This window comes from Salmo salar, chromosome 01 (assembly GCF_965601325.2).
Source record: "Salmo salar chromosome 01, fSalSal1, whole genome shotgun sequence".
NCBI classification, from domain to species: Eukaryota; Metazoa; Chordata; class Actinopteri; order Salmoniformes; family Salmonidae; genus Salmo; species Salmo salar.
The window spans coordinates 40278059-40295162 of NC_138291.1; the positions used below are offsets into that span (position 1 = coordinate 40278059).

General features: G+C 44.7%; 1 protein-coding gene across 4 annotated transcripts in view; it reads left to right on the forward strand.

Annotated features, from left to right (window-relative positions):
* The window catches only part of setd3 (SET domain containing 3, actin histidine methyltransferase), a 76847-nt gene that overhangs the window by 52056 nt on the left and 7687 nt on the right, over nucleotides 1-17104 (forward strand). For 2 of the 4 annotated variants that reach the window (XM_014194918.2, XM_014194924.3), the window contains exons 7-13: nucleotides 547-605; nucleotides 1399-1513; nucleotides 3325-3399; nucleotides 4535-4701; nucleotides 8382-8467; nucleotides 9191-9351; nucleotides 9493-13029. In XM_014194918.2, the coding sequence (XP_014050393.1) occupies nucleotides 547-605; nucleotides 1399-1513; nucleotides 3325-3399; nucleotides 4535-4701; nucleotides 8382-8467; nucleotides 9191-9351; nucleotides 9493-10209 (1380 nt within the window). In that variant the 3' untranslated portion in view covers nucleotides 10210-13029. Of the gene's footprint in view, nucleotides 1-546; nucleotides 606-1398; nucleotides 1514-3324; nucleotides 3400-4534; nucleotides 4702-8381; nucleotides 8468-9190; nucleotides 9352-9492; nucleotides 13030-17104 lie in introns of those variants that run through there. The other 2 variants (XM_014194934.2, XM_045717694.2) reach the window with 2 other exon arrangements.

Here is a 17104-nt window from a genome sequence, read left to right on the forward strand (position 1 = left end):
TCTGCTCTCTGCGCTCTGCTCTCTCTCTAGGCGCTCTGCTCTCTCTCTGCGCTCTGCTCTCTTTCTCCTCCACCTGTCTTTCTAGGTGTGAAGTGTGCTAGTCCCCCCTCCCTCTAGCTCCTGCTAGGTTGTAAATGAGCCCTTGGAGGCGTCCAGTGTGTGGCTTTAAATGTAGATTTCTGTGTCACTGGTGGCTCTCTGTCACCCAAATTGATGAAGCAGATTTATGACGGCTGCTGGGCACAACAAATTAAGTTGACAGTGATGTATGGGGGGCTAACGCCATCCTGATCCTAGCTTGCACCGTGGACGCTAACACATGTGCGCACACACACACACACTCCTCTAACAGACACACACTAACACACATGGCGCTCAATAACACACCCCTCACACACATTTACACACACCACAAACACACTCTTGTTAGTATCAGCCGCATAACGAAATTCCACACTGATTTATTATTTAATTTTGTTTTACTCTCTTTTCTCCCATCTTCCATCTCTCCCTTCTTTTCCTCTCCTCCTAACCTTACATTTCCAGACTCATCCGACCACCAGTAAACTGCCCTTGAAGGACGCCTTTACGTACGACGACTACAGGTTGGTGTGTGTGTGTGTGTGTGTGTGTGTGTGTGTGTGTGTGTGTGTGTGTGTGTGTGTGTGTGTGTGTGTGTGTGTGTGTGTGTGTGTGTGTGTGTGTGTGTGTGTGTGTGTGTGTGTGTGTGTGTGTGTGTGTGTGTGTGTGTGTGTGTGTGCGCGCGCGCGCGCGCGTCGGCCTGCTTTTGAAATGCTTGCCCTCCACCCCACTTTTTGTGTGTTGCGCGGCGCATGTCCGTGCGCGTGTTAAGACAGTCTAAGAGTGTAGAACAACTGCCGGCATCCAGGATGGCCCGTTTTTAAACGGAGCGTTTATTCTCCTCGCTCTTTTGTTATCTTTGAGGGAATAATTTATCGGCGGCCTCTTTTCATCTTCCCATTGTGTTGAGTGTGACGCAGACCTCCGCTCCAGCCGGGCAACGTGTTGCGGGAGTGACGGAGCTGGGACGGCGTGTGTTGTTATCTTGTCACCGTGGCGCCAAAGGCTTCTTGGAGGAACCGCTGTTAGCCCGGTTACAATGTCGTTTTTAGAATAATTCTAATGCCCTTGTCTTCAGTTAATAATCAAGATGTTATTGTTCAGTCGCCTACTGCACCATCCACAACAGTGGTCACTAGGACAAACACTTAGTTTCGCGTACTTCAAATGTTCAAATGGACTGTCCCGACCACCTGAGGCTATAACTAACAGCTATTCAGGAAAACACAGGGCCCTTGTTGTGATTGGTTAGTCCAGGAAAGTGGGTCTTGTTGCTGATGTGATAATTGGCTGACCGTGACCTTTTGACCCCTATAGATGGGCGGTTTCCTCTGTGATGACCCGTCAGAACCAGATCCCTACAGAGGACGGTAGCCGCGTCACCCTCGCCCTAATCCCTCTCTGGGACATGTGCAACCATACCAACGGCCTGGTGAGTACTACAAACATGCTATTATACACTATAACATGGCTGAAACGCAGTGGTGTAAAGTACTTAAGTAGAAATACTTTCAAACACTACTTAAGTATTTTTTTGTGGCTCTGTACTTTACTTTTTATTTTTTTGACGTCTTTATTTTTACTTCACTACATTCCTTAAGAAAATGATGTGCTTTTTGCTTCATACATTTTCCATGACACCCAAAAGTACTCGTTACATTTTGAATGCTTAGCAGGACAGCAAAATGGTCCAGTTCACGCACATCCCTGGCCATCCCTACTACCTGATCTGGCGGACTCACTAAACACAAATGCATCGTTTGTAAATGACGTTGGAGTGTGGCCCTGGCTATCCGTAAATGTAAAAAATATATATATTTAAAAAATGATGCTGTCTGCTTTGCTTAATATAAGGAATTTGAAATGATTTATACTTTTCCTTTTGATACTTAAGTATATTTTAGCAATTACATTTCCCTTTGATACTTAAGTCTATTTAAAACCAAAGACTTTTACTGAAGTTGTATTTTACTGGGTGACTTTTACTTGAGTCATTTTCTATTAAGGTATCTTTGACAATTGGGTACTTTTTCCACCACTGCTGAAATGTTGCATGGCCTGAAACAGGCCTGTTGCACAACGGCACACGAACAGAACATCCTCTACCCACTGTGCGACAGGTTTTAATTAAATGTATGTTTTAAAATCGTAGGTTTTTTGTGATTTTTTTTTTTACACACACACACACACACACACACACACACACACACACACAATCAAGACATCTGCTGTAGATAATTGCAGATTTGCGAGAAACCACACCAGTGTAATGTGTATTCCTAAGATGGTTACGTTTATCTCATGGGTTCTTTTTTTATTTATCGCAATCATTTGGCTTTGATTTGTGTTCATTGACTGATTGTAACGGAGCAGTAATATCTCCTCCCTGCGTGTGCATGTAAACGGCATCTACGCCCCTTAAATGAGATTTGATTTGTGAAAGCCTGATATGTAGACAAAGCGAGTCATTAAAGACATGTAATAAAATGTCTTCCTGTGTATTCCCTTGGTTTTAGTTTAATAAAAATGGGTTGCAACTTCCTCCGACATATTTCCACATTTTATTGCTCGTCTTCAGCCCTAGTTCCCGCAGTGTTACTCACGGGTGAGAAATGGTGTTGGGTTTGTTCAATTTCCTTCATTTCTGCCCATTTTGTAAAGCTCCCACTAAATCCGGATAAAGGAATTATATGTATTGATGTACTCATTGACTACATATGCTAAACCAATACATTCATGTTCTGAAATAAATTTGCTTGCTGATTTTTGTTCAGTAGTCCCAAGACTTTGTTACCAAACGAATGGAGGATTTGATATACAGCTCTTCTAAACCTAGGAGGGGAAATATTGTACATTTGTTAGATTAGCTGGTCATGTATAGGAAATAAACATGCTGTAAATTGTTTCGCCAGTCAGTGAAGGAGCTTCACTTTGCAGCTCTGAACTTTTAATGTTTTACTGTAAAGTGTGTTATGTTTTGAAATGCACTTTAAATAAAGTTTGATTTGAACCAGTCCATATAAAACCAAGAGCGTTGGGCCAGTAACCGAAAGGTATCTGGTTCGAATCCCTGAGCTGACTAGGTGAAAAAAATCTGTCTGTGCCCTTGAGTAAGGCACTTAACCCTAATTGCTTCTGTAAGTCGCTCTGGATAAGATAACTCAAATGCTTCCATGAGCTTTTCCAACTGTCACTAATCAATCAGTGAATGGATGAATTACAGTTTGCCTGTTTGTTTCTCAGATCACCACTGGTTACAACCTGGAGGATGACCGGTGTGAGTGTGTGGCTCTGCAGGACTACAAAGAGAACGACCAGGTGAGTCTGGGCCGCATGACACTACTGCGTCGTTTACTCTTTAGCTACGATACAGAACTAGCCCTCCGGGTGAGGGGAGGGTTTGGCCGGGGTAGGCCGTCATTGTAAATAAGAATTTGTTCTTAACTGACTTGCCTAGTTAAATAAAGTTTTTATTTGTCATTTTTTTTTGACTATGTCAGGGAGCGGGAGAAGGTCAGGCTGGGTGTGAGTCAGCTGGGCCGTGCCTGACTTATTGGCTGGAGGGAGTTTCCACAGTTGTTAAGTCCGTGCTTTGGGAGAGGGGTGGAGAATCGGGATTCCACCAACTTCTACAGCTCCCTCCCCATCTCCACCTCTCTCTTTTTAGAATGGGAATTATTTGATAAGATTTAGAGACAGCGAAGTGTGTGTGGGGGGGGGGGGGGGGGGGGGAGTGATGGGGAGTCGAGCCTCTTGATCCTATGATTCCTCCTGCAGATGTTACCGTCCGGCCGAAGTGCCCTGAGCTCACAGAGGGTGTGTCTGAAATAGAACCCTATTCCCTATCTAGTGTACAAATTTTGACCAGGGCACTATGGTCCCTGGTTAAAAAAAAAAAAAAGTGGTGCACTATATAGGGTGCCAATTTTGGACGTGGAACCTGCCTGAGCTCAGACACACAAACCACTAAGCTACATTCCCTCCTAAGCTTTATCACTCCTCCTCTCTATCCCCTGCCCCGTCTCTCGCTCTCCTTTACCTCTCCCAGTCCTTCTGCTATCTGTAAATGTGGATGTAATATGTTGGAGCCGTACGCGAGTGGTGTGGGGATTCTCTGTGCCCATGTGTAGCTTCCACTAGATCACAAATGATAACATGATTATGATGGAAAATGGTACAGAGGAATCGTGGTTGGAATGTTCACCACATTGCTTACATCCAAATGATCCGATCTACAGGAACCTTCTAGAGGTTGAGTTCGAATCGGATGATAAAGGGGAAGTTCAGCTGACTTTAGCTGCCAGCCAGTAAAATACTAATGTTTGTAGTGGCTGTTTTTTTTTTTAAACAGTTTCTCCTGTTTTCAGGGGAAAAAAACCGTCTAACATTAAGTTGTAAAAAGGGGAAGTTTCAGTATTTAATGGTGAGTGACTGTTCTCTCGTCTGTCCTCAGATTTACATCTTCTATGGGACGCGGTCCAACGCTGAGTTTGTGATCCACAACGGGTTCTTCTTCCAGGAGAACGCCCACGACAGGGTCAAGATCAAACTGGGCGTGTCCAAGAGTGAACGGCTGTACGCCATGAAGGCGGAGGTGCTGGCCCGCGCTGGCATCCCCTCGTAAGTAGAGAGGCGGGCGCGCACACACAGGCATCCCCTGGAGGGAGGGAGGGAGGGAGGGAGGGAGGGAGGGAGGGAGGGAGGGAGGGAGGGAGGGAGGGAGGAGAAAGATAGAGGGGTAACGCAAGAGAAAACAAATTATCTCTCTCCATTATGTCAGAGACGGGTAATTTCAGGAGGGCAATATTTTCCAGAATTTCAGTGAATTGATCAATGTGACAATTGGCAGGACATGGCCGACGTTATTACACTGCAAACACATTACTGAGGCCTGCTCTAGTCTAGCAGCGTTGCTATTACATTACTTCTCTCTCTGCCCGTCGCTATCACAACAGTACATACAGGAGAGGAGAATTTACTCTGAAAACAAAAGCTGCACTGTGACATGAAGGGTGCATCACAAATGGCGCACTATTCCAGGGCTGGCCAACCGCGTTCCTGGAGTGCTACCTGCCTTTAGGCTATCCAGGAAGGGGCTTAACATTTCTTAATGCGGGCATTACTTTTGACCAGAGCCCGCTGTGGTTCGAAAACGCCTCTTCGTATATATCCCGGTGTATGTATGGGCGACAGACAGGCAGTGTGCCGTTGTCTCGGTGCTTTTTGAACAGCATACGTCACTATATCTGTCAGCAACAACACAACAGACTGTAATCTCATTTCCACCGTGAGACTCAGAATGCCCATCAATAAGAGATTAAAAGTGCTCTTGTTAATAAGACGGGGAGGGAAGGCTGCGTAACATTAGGGTAATGATAAAACGATGCCAGCGTCCGGGGGGAGGGGAAGCACCCCACATGGTATACAGGCCTATTCTGAGACAACACGGCAATGTTGTATCCTGGATACAGTTCAAATTTTCAACGTTTTCTGCTTGGCTGGAACAGAAGCCTGCGCCCACACCGGCCCACCAGCCTGCCCACCCCTGGTGTAATGGCATCTCCCTCCCTTCTCTCTCTTTCTGCCTCTTATTCTCTTTCTCGCTCTCCTCTCTCTCTCTCTGTTATAAGCGGCAGGGTTAAAACACCAGGAATATCCCGTGGTAATGAAAGATTTACTTGTAATTGATTAAGTGTATATTAAAGATGCATCAGGGGATCAGGGCTTGCCCTCCACTCAGCTTAAATGAGTCGGCTGATGCTAAATTTGAGTGGGTCTTGGTTAACCATGGACCAGTGGCTGCTAAACTAAACAAGAGGGTAGTGGAGATCTGAGTTAGCCATGGGCCGCTAACCTCCATTAACCCAAACTGTACCTGCCAAGCCCCTTCACTGAGTTTAACCTACAGATCAGGGTTTTATATGGGTCACGCCATACAGGGATCACTGTGGAAGTTGTTTTCTTTGTGAGGTGTACAATTTTTATTTAACCATTATTTTGACAGGGAGTCAATGCTGAGACCCAGGTCTCTTTTCCAGATGAGCCCTGTATACACATCAAAATCCAATAAACACATTCACCTACACATTGATATACACCTTAAAATACATTATTATAAACAACAATACACAAAACGCCAAACACAATAATAAACAGACACATTATTCAGTTAAAGGTACCCTCATAACCGTCCGAAATGCCCTAGAGGCACCAACTCCTTCAATTTTAAAGTACGTAGTCGATCATTCCACACGTAAGGTGGAAAAGCAGATCCACCCAACTCAGTAGAGATGGAAGGGATGTCCAGAGTTGACCATCTCTGAGCCTGGGTCCAGTAGCCCGTACATCTATAGGTTCACAATGAGGTAAGGTTGGAAGTTTATGCGAGAAGGCTTCATAGACAAAAAGAGTGCAACGCATCGATCTAGGAGACCACGAGGGCCAGCCCACATTCTCGTACAAAATGCAAAGATGTGTACGGTACACATCGCCCGTAATAATGCGCTCTGGTTAACAGCTTCCAATGGCTTCAATACAGTGACCGCTACATTCACATAGAGCAGTGGTCACCAACCTTTTCTGAGTCAAGATCACTTTCGCAGTCAAAAAGCAAGCTGAGATCTACTGCACAGATGTAGTTTTTTTTACATTAACCTCAAACAGGTTTGTGGGAATGAGGTTTGGGCAGTAGGCCTATAGCATGTTCGCTATATGATTGGCCCACCAATATTGTTAATCAGACCATATTATATTTTAAAACTCGAGCTTTGATAACAAAATAGATCAGTTGGTTTAGCACTTGTGAGGCACTGTGGAGCATGAATTGAAATAATTTGCTATTTTATTTTACTGGACTGACGGTACCTGCATCTGATGGTCAACGAGGTCACATCACCACGTCACTGATCTTCAGGTCGAAAAGTCAGAGCTCTAGAAGGATGCCAGAGTTTCTGACTTGGAATTCCGAGTTGGATGACAGTTTTTAAAAATATTTTTCTCCACCGTTTTTCTGTCCTTCCTTTCCCCCGGTGAGACTGACCAGGGAGAGTGGACACCGTCTTCCACCTGATGATGAAACTCAAGTCGCACCACATCTGCCTCATGCACAAATTACTGTTGTTCCTATGAGCAGAGAAAGTGAAATAATCCTTCATATTAAAATCGTCACGACGAGCTGCTAATAATAATAAAACGCAGGGCTATCGATACTTGGCTACTCATTCATTGCAGCTGCAGCCCGAGCATATAACAAAATCTAGTGTTTTGTGATAGTGTTGAATAAAAACAGTGACAGTGCTGAATATAAACTTAAACATGAACTCACTCATAAAGCAGCAGCTTTTTGCTGTGTTCATTGACAGTCTCTCTGTGGTCATGGTTTTAAAAGTTATTACATCTTTTATGTAGGCTAGCAGCCTATTAAACGTGGCTGTGGCCAGGGTCACGGAAGCTCTGTAGCCACGGTGATTTGAGCTATCCGATTGGGCAGCGCAGTAGGCGCACTCGATTTAGTCACCGATTTCCTGGTAGGTGGAGTTTGTCTCATGGGAACACTTTGCTCACCCGGTGCGCAGGACTTTTGAATCACCTACCGGCATCAACTCAACACGATTTTAAAAAAGGAGCGCAAGCCTTTATCGTTCGTTGGCTTTTCTACAGAAATATTTGGTGATCGACTACAAATGTCTTGAAGATCGACCAGTCAATCGCGATCGACCGGTTGGCGACTACTGATATACGTTATCGCCATAGTCAATACCCGGAATGAATATTGACTGAATAATTAGTTTTTCTGCTATTTAACGAAAGACGGGACCTCTTCCTATAGAAGAAGCCAATTTTGAATTCTTCATTTTTCTTAACTAACTCGCCAACATGTTTTTTGAAATGTAGCTTTTCCTCAATCCAGACGCGCAGATATTTATAGGTGGAGACACCATCAATGAGGGCACCTTTCAAAGCACGTATGCATAAATCATCAGATAGCTTTTTATGTGATTTGGAAAATAACATGTACTTGGTTTTACCTGCATTAAGTACCAATTTCAGTTCAACTACGGCTTTCTGCTGGGCAATAAAGGCTGATTGAAGCTCTGACAGAGGCTGATCAGCTACAGGCGAGGTTATAAGGTCCTGGTCGGGTTTACTGGTCTAGGTTTAACTAAGAGATGGTGTGTGTGTGTGTGTGTGTGTGTGTGTGTGTGTGTGTGTGTGTAATGGGAAATAGAGAAGTTGTTGTGACTGTACGGTCTCTCTTTCACTTCTTTCCCCTCTTCTCTCTCTCTCTCCACTCTCATCAGGTCTAGTATCTTTGCCCTGCACTGCAGCGATCCTCCAATCTCTGCCCAGCTATTGGCCTTCCTCAGAGTCTTCTGTATGACCGAGGGTAAGACGCACATGCGCGCAAGCGTAAATGCTAGCGTCGATTCGGGACCTTGCATATGGATCCCCGCACGGTCACAAGGACCGTCACACGCAAAGGCACGATACCAGGAACGGCTGAGGAGAAGTTAGGAGTGATACCTAGACGTGAAATCCAGTTTGAAATAATAAAAATACTTTACTCGATCGAGGTTACCCGTGTAACCTCTCCAGGCAGGCTAAAGCAAATGCTCAAAGTATGTGAATGATTTGAAATTGTATTTGAACCCAGGCCTGGCTAGCATACTACAGCTTGTGTAGAAGACAGGCCTCATCTACCTCAGGCCACACACATATATATATATACTATTGACTCAGGTGTGTGTGGCATGTGAACACATTAGGCACTCAACCGCCGATCCTTTCATGCCTCCCTCTCCGGGGTAATCAAGCCTTATGTAATAGCTCCAATCAAAAGGCAGATTGCGAAGACAGCAGTTGGCTCCCGGTTTAACTACCTGGGGAACTCGGCCTGTAGAATAACAGCCCTTTATCTTAACTCTAATGTTCAAGGTTTTAATTCATGTCACCAAGCTTAATTGACGTCTTTTAAAAAAAACAAAAAAAAACATTGTTACGTGTTTAGCACTAAAGACCAGATGAGTTGAGCTGGATGTTGTTTCCTCTGTGTAATCGTATTGGTCCTGACATTCTGGTTCGCTGCCATTTTAACCCCTATTCGCCACAGAAGAGCTGAAGGACTACCTTGTAGGAGAACATGCCATCAATAAGATCTTCACCCTGGGTAACACAGAGTTCCCTGTGAGCTGGGACAATGAGATCAAACTGTGGACTTTCCTGGAGACCAGGGCTGCCCTGCTGCTCCAGACCTACAAGACCAGCTCCCAGGTCAGTAAGGACAACATGGCTCGCCCACCATATTGTTTTATTTTCTCTCTTTGCTGACTCACTTTCTGTCTCCCCCTCCCTTCCCCTCCACCTCACTCGCTCACCCTCTGCCCAATGTCGCCCCACCTCCCTGTCGTCCAGGATGACCAGTGTGCGTTGGAGAAGCCCGGCCTCTCCCTCCACTCCCGCGTGGCCATCCAGCTGCGCCTGGCTGAGAAGCAGATCCTGGAGAGGGTGGTGGCCAGCGGCAAGGCCAAGCGCCTGCACTTCCAGCAGCAGCAGGAGGAAGGCGCTCCGCTGCCACGTTATGAGGAGAGCGACATCGCCCTGCTGGAGAATGCCGAGGCCGACGACAAACTGCCCATCATCCTGAGGAAACTAGAGGAGGAGGACGAGGAGGGAGACGACCAGGCAGCGGTGGAGCAGGTGTTGGCTCAGGTACAGCAGCTGGGACACGGGGGCGCAGCTAGGGATCTAGCCCCCCTCATAGTCAACGGGGATGGTGGGAAGGTGGTGGTCAACGGGAATGGTACAGACGCTAGCCTGACAGAGGACGCTAGTCCAGTCCTGGAGGTTGGAGACGCAAGCCCGATTCAGGAGGCTAGCAAAGAAGCTAGCTCAATCTCCTCAGACGCAGGCCGAAGTGTTAGCCAAGCCCAGGACACTAGCCCTGCTCAGGAGGTGGATAGTGTGGATGCTAACTCCACCACGCCAGACACTGCTGTCCCTGCAACCACCCAGGGACAGGAAGGCCAAACCAAGAACGGAGACAAGGCTGCTGCTTCTCTCTCACTGGGAGTGGAGTTGGACCTGAGTGCGGAACGAACTGGAGACGAGCCCAAAGTCAACAGTGAATAGATGGAATCGTCATCTAGCTAACCGTTATTGCAGAAGAAGAAGAGCAGCAGTCAGTCAGTCAGCCCTTTTCTATTTATTTATTTTTGTCTCTCTAAAGTGACTCAGAAATAAAGGAGCTAAGAATTGGAATTTTTAAATGGTAGAACTTTTCACTATCTGTCCATTTCGTTGGTTCGTCCCTCCTTCCGTGGCTTTGTTATTGGTGCCTTCCTACCTACCAACCGCTGCAGACTGCTTGCACACTGCCAGTCAGTGTGTCTCTCCCATCGGCCTTCTATCTGAGTATTAGAAGTTTGTCATTTACATGAAAGACTGGCTTTTTGTTTTTGAGGTTTGAACAGTGCTTTACTGGTTTACATTGAGTTTATTGACATACAAGCTGTGAGAGAACGGTAGGGAGTAACAATGGCAGGGGACGGCGCTGGTTTCAGGTTCACTACTGTAGGTGGGACAGAAATAAATAAATTAGATTTAAATTGTATTTTTGTCTCTAGCGAGCCAAAATCTCATCCTAACCCTTTACCTCTCAGTCAGTTTATAACTGTAGTTTATCTTAAAGCTGCAATATGTTACTTTTTGGGAGACCTGACCAAATTCACATAGAAATGGGATTTTAGATCTGTCATTTTCATTGAAAGTAAGTTTAGGAAGTGTTAGATCAGTTCTATGTATGCTATTTCTATGCTTCCTATTCATAAGTTTAGTTTTTGAGTCTTTTACTTTCGCTTTAGTACACCAGCTTCAAACAGCTGAAATACAATTTTTTGTGTTATTGAAAAGATATTTCACAGTGGCTTGTTTTGTCACAAACTGAAATTAGGCAAACTTAGAATTTTTTTTCAACCAGGAAATGGCAGAGCGATTTCTGCATATTGCACCTTTTAATATACACCTAGTATAATTTCACTCAATCTTTTTCTCTGGCGTATTTGGCTCTTTGTTCTCTGAGATCATCACTTCCCCTCTCTCTTCTCGCGCTGCACTTCCTGGTTTTACTCAATAGCATTTTAAATACAACTGAAGGAAACTGCTGGCACAAAATGTCCTGTGCACTTCTTCTGGGAACAATCAGTATTTTATTTCTTTACTCAAAGAGTATGAAGTACCATTTGAAATGTAATGGAAAGGATAATATGTGTGTTTATTGAGTGAAATTTGATGACTAAAAGCAGGTGATTTGGGTAATTATTATAATTTTTTTTTTACATTTAAAACTTTATTATGAATGTACCTCAGCTCTTCAAGTTGCAATTGAATCACCCAAGGAAGAGTTTCTGTTGTGATGAAGAATATGACTAACGCTAGTCCGTATTATGAGAGCCATAGGTCAGAATGGTGATGAAGTCAAACCTCCTTCAGCAAGACATGACGAGATGTGATTCACACAAAGGACTTCTGCTCATTTCACTTCGATGATGGTTTTGTTGTTAGACATCCCGAAACAGTGAACTTTTTTGTTACTCCTCCCTCCGCACCAGAAACGAGACAAACAAAACGTTAATAAAGCTCTGATCCAATCGCTAATTCCCAACGTATGTTTTTATTTGTCTGTATGACATCTGCTCTGTATTTTCAGCTTAGTTTGGTTTTGTGTTAACATTTTAATGGCTATCGAAACATGATGTGGAGTTAGCTCTCTCTGTTAGATGCCTAAGCTCTTAAATAACTCCAGTACAGTAGCTGTTATTGTCATTTCATCTGATAGCAGACAGCGCTTCGTGTCGGCACAGGGAGCTAATTCATTGGTGTCTGCCTACTCGTCTCCCTCCGCGCGATGGATGGATGGTGGCTATGAGCGGCCATTTTAATAGGCCATGCACCAGCAGTTTATTTCCGCCTTACTCCAAAGTGTTAGCTAGCGCTGCTTATTCTAATTCATCTATCTGTTCATGCTGCTACCACCCGCAAAATGAGAGTTGCTCCCAGTCTATTCTACTGTATAACGCAACTATAGAGGGGCTTGTTTTCTACCTTTGTTGAAGTATCGCCGTGTTATCTGCTGCATACTTTGCTTTGTCACACTCCAATCTCTCATCACGGACTGGTTTGTTCCTGTATTTTGACTCCCAATGGACTACTACTGCTACTTGTACGATTCTCTACCAGTCTTTACCTGCTGCTTCTCTAAAGATTGTTTCCAGTTAGTGTAGTGTACAGTTACTGAGAATCTACCTACTGCTTTAACCAATCACACTCTCCAAGCAATTCACAGCACCCTGTTATATCTAGCCACAAAGTCCTCACCAGCTCACCTTTTTAGCCTGGTCCCAGATCTGTTTGTGCTCTTGCCAACCCCATTGCTGTCATTGTCAAGCCAATGAGTGACGAGTTGGCATGATGGCACAAACAGACTGGCACTCAGGCTACCTTACAGCCTGGTCCCAGATCTGTACTCTGTGCTTTAGCTAACTCCTCTCAAATGTATAGTTGTTGGTAACGTTTTGACTTACAGGGTTCTCGTGTGACTGTATGATGATTATTGTTACTGTACATGACAGCAACCCTAGTCTGGGAACCAAGGCTTCTCACATTCTGTCAACAAGACCAGGTTTGAAAGGATGGCCCCACGAGACTACCCTAACCTTTACCTTAAATGCAGTGTAAGTACAGTGAAAAGTTGGTACAATGCTTCTTACACTGTACAACATACAGATCTGGGATCAGTCCAACTCACCATATGCAGTAGTTTGAGGTTGGTCCTGTGTGATAGTGACAGAAGGTTGTGATGTACAGTATTTAGACTTTGGACAACACAGAATAGTCATGAAACTGTCCACATGGAAACGCCACAGATTAAAGTGAATCTAATTTCTCACCTCCTATTCGTGTACAGCCTTGTTCTTTCTTTCTCTCTTCCTCCTGCTCTCTTGTCTTCTCCAAACAGCCCATACACTCCTCCAGGGGCACAAGGTCAGCATCCCTTTTTTTCCACTCTTTCTCTTTTCCTTTGTTGGGGAGGGAAGTTTTATTTAATGTATTTTCCCACTCTTTGCCCCCTGGACCTATTACGAATTTATAAAAGAAACATTATCTTGAATCATTTAATTCGGGGCAATTAAATTTTGAAATTCCCCATTCATAATGCATGGGAGCTCCAAGATAAAACCCCCTTTTAATCCTAGAATATATTATTATAATGGGGGTGGGCAGCGGAGAGAGCGGCAGTCCTGCACATGTCCAGTATTGTTAGTGCTCTCTGTGTCAGTAGCTTACTGTAGTGGGAAAGCAGGGGGAAGCAAGGATGAGGAGGAGAGCGTGAGAGGATAGAAGGCCTGGGACCATCGACTCCAAAGTAATCCTTCGCCATGAATTATAAACTCAACTCCCTATAAATATACAATGGCAGCCACCACAGCCCAGCCCAACGCTAGGGCCCATTGTCATGCAAGTGTTTATTTACCAATAGTATCCCTTCCTGTGTCCTGGTCTGACGTGGTGGTGGAGAAGAAGAGATGGCGGAGGATAGGAGAGGGATCAGGTGATTGCTGTGGTTGGGGATAATGGGAATGGGGCATGTGGAGGGCAGGTCATCAGTGCATTTTAAGAGAACGTTTGAAACACGAAGTTGAAACATGCTAAGTGTCTTACAGTATAACATGGCTGGTGTGCAGTAGAGGGCTGTGCGCTGCAGTCCCGGGTTCTGCCTGTGTTCACGTATCTGGGTTATCAGAGGGCCAGCGGAAAGCCTCTTTTCCAGGGTCATGATCAGCTGACTCGGGGCAGAGGTCATAGTTCAAATGTTGCAGGTGGCGGGCTCATATTTCATCACTTTTTCAGAGCCCAGTGTGACAAACACACTCACTCACCCATACACAAACGCGTGCATTCATACAGACGGACACAAGAACACGAGACACTCAACACTCGGGCATGCATATTCACACACACACATTCACACTTGAGACATTGCTTGTATGTTACAGTATCACGCACACACAGACAATTGACTCCACGGCGGAAACAGGTTTACCGTTTGCACTCAGGGTTGTGAGTCTATTGCGACCACATGAGTAAGAGATGATAGGATTGTACAGTGCTAAAAGCACAAGCGGCTGCTCACTGCTCAGCCCATAGCGCTTCTATAACCAGCTCCACTACTGCTAGTCAACCGCTGTCTGTCCACGCTTACAGGTACAGTTTGACTAGAGGTTAACCTGTAGGTAAATGTCTCACACACACACAGACAGTGTTTTACAGTAGCTACGTGTTCAAATTGTTTTTATCACGCTCCGAATACACCTGAAAGTGAAATGCTAACTTACAAGCCCTTAACCAACAATGCAGAGTTTAAAAAAAAAAAAAACCTTTGCTAAATAAATTCAAGGAAAAATAGTAACACAATAAATAATATATGCAAGGGTTACGGATGGAGCTCTGTGAGAGAACAACATAAAGTTGCTGTCTTGTGGTTTAGACTCCCTTAACCCACCCCAACCTCGACCGAAATGATTGGCACCCTTGATAAAGATGAGCTAAAAAGAGTATAAAATAAATGATACAAAACTGAGCTATATTGTATGTTCCAAAACTGGGAAAATTATAGTATTTTATACTAATACAATTGCTCAGAGAAAGAGATTGTATTATCAAGTGATAACAAAAAAAAATCTCAAATATAGGGCTAAAGATGATTTGGCTCTCCTGTTTTCAGTACTGCATCACCCTCCCCTTGCGAGGATAATTACACTGAGCCTTTTTCCTAAAAGGTTTTATGAGTTGGAGAACACATTGGGAGGTATCTTAGACCATTCCTCCATACACAATCTTACCAGATCCTTGATATCGTTTGTCTGTGCTTATGGACTGCCCTCTTCAATTCAAACCACAGGTTTTCAATGGGGTTCGAGTCCGTACACTGAGATGCCCATTACAAAATGTTGATTTTTGTGGTCAATTAACAATTTTTTTTTGTGGATCATATATATATATATTTTTTAATGTATGCTTGGGGTTATTGTTTTGCAGGAAGATCAACTTACAGACAAGTTTCAGCCTCCTTTCAGAGGCAACTAGGATTTTGGCTAAAATGTCCTGGTACTCGGTCAAATTCATGATGCTGTTGACCTTAAGGGCCCCAGGACCAGTGGGAGCAAAATGGCTCCATAACATCAAACATCCACCACCACATTTTGCAGTAGGTATAAGGTACTTTTCCGCATATGATTCCATTTTTCGACGCCAAACCCACCACTGGTGTGTGTGACCAAAGAGCTCTATTTTTCATGTCAAATAAAATGTGGTGGGGGATAGAGTTTGGTGCTATCCCTCCCTCACCTCATCCCAAACTCTGGAATGACGTATTCCAACCCCTGTCCTCCTCCACCCCTCTCACCCCCCGTCCCGTAGCATGAGTGAGCCTGCCTGAGCCTGAAGGCAGCATCAGAGCTCATAATGGAAGTGTCCATTTATTATTAAAGAGGGGGGGGTTGGAGGGACCCTGGCCTAGCGTGACCGGCTCGGGTCTCCATCTGCCTGCCTTATGGAAGTGACATGTGGAGAAAGTGATTGGCAAGCAGAGGATTGTGAGGTGAAAAGGGTGTGAATAACGTGTGGGAAAGAGGGAGCGGAGTGCCTGAAATGCAAGAAGAGGGAGAGTGGGTGGGTATGTTTTCCCGCTCTCTTTCTCTGCCCCCCCCCCACCTCTCTTTCCCGTTTAAGATTTAAACAGGTGAAATGATACCTACTACAGTAGCAGGATTCACCGCTAACAGATAAATAGGGATAGAGAGAAGGAAGGAGCAACTTGGGGATTCCAGGAATGAATTGAACAAGGGGGAGGAAGTGATATCAAGATACACTGCATCCCGTTTTGAGGTCTGATTATTTAGCCTCTTGAAATAGAGATGCATAACGATTCGGTTTCTGTACACGAGTGTCAACAAAACATCACTTTGATCGGTTGCATTGCACTGCATGTCCTTCTGTTACATGGACACAGAAGAGCTCACACACATGCAAGCAACCCTATGCTCCCTCCCTGGTGGAATAAATGGCCACCCTCCCAAGTTGCAGGAGTTCAAGCTGATTTGGTATTCCTCCACAGCAAGCTGCATTTAATCCTTAAGTCTGTTGACGCACACGTGCATCAACCTAAGGTTCAGCAGTGGTGGGAAAAGTACCCAATTGCTAATGCAGTGGGAATGTTTAGAGGGGGAGTGAGAGGGTGGTGTTGGTGGTATGACAATATAGGAAGAAAATTTGACAAATAGAAAGACAAAAGGACACAAAAAGAGAGAATGACAAAAGAGGCACGGGGGATAGAGGTAGAGCGAATACGATGGAAGGGTGAGTAAGGAAGAGTGGATGGAAGACGGCGAGGATGAGAATGAGAGCGCCCAAAGCAAGCTGGTCCTGGGGCTCTGTTCACAAACAGACCCCACAGAGCCCCGGATCAGCAACCCAATTAGACGCAACCAAATCAGGAGAAAACAAAAAGATAATTACTTGACACATTGGAAAGAATTTACAAAAAAACAGAGAGCAGATGAACAGAGATGGAGGGCTGGAGAAAATGGGCCCGTGCAACTCAGCTGAACGCAGATGCAAATGGAAGAATACCTGACCACTGTGAATGACCCAAAATGAAGGAATTCTTTGACTATGTGCAGACTCAGTGAGCATAGCCTTGCTATTGAGAAAGGCTGCCGAAGGCAGACCTGGCTCTCAACATAAGACAGGCTATGTGCACACTGCCCACAAAATGAGGTGGAAACTGAGCTGCACTTCCTAACCTCCTGCCAAATGTATGACCATATTAGAGACACATATTTCCCTCAGATTACAGAGACCAACAAAGAATTTGGAAACAAATCCAATTTTGCTAAACTCCCATATCTACTGGGTGAAATACAACAGTGTACCATCACAGCAGCAAGATTTGTGACCTGTTGCCACA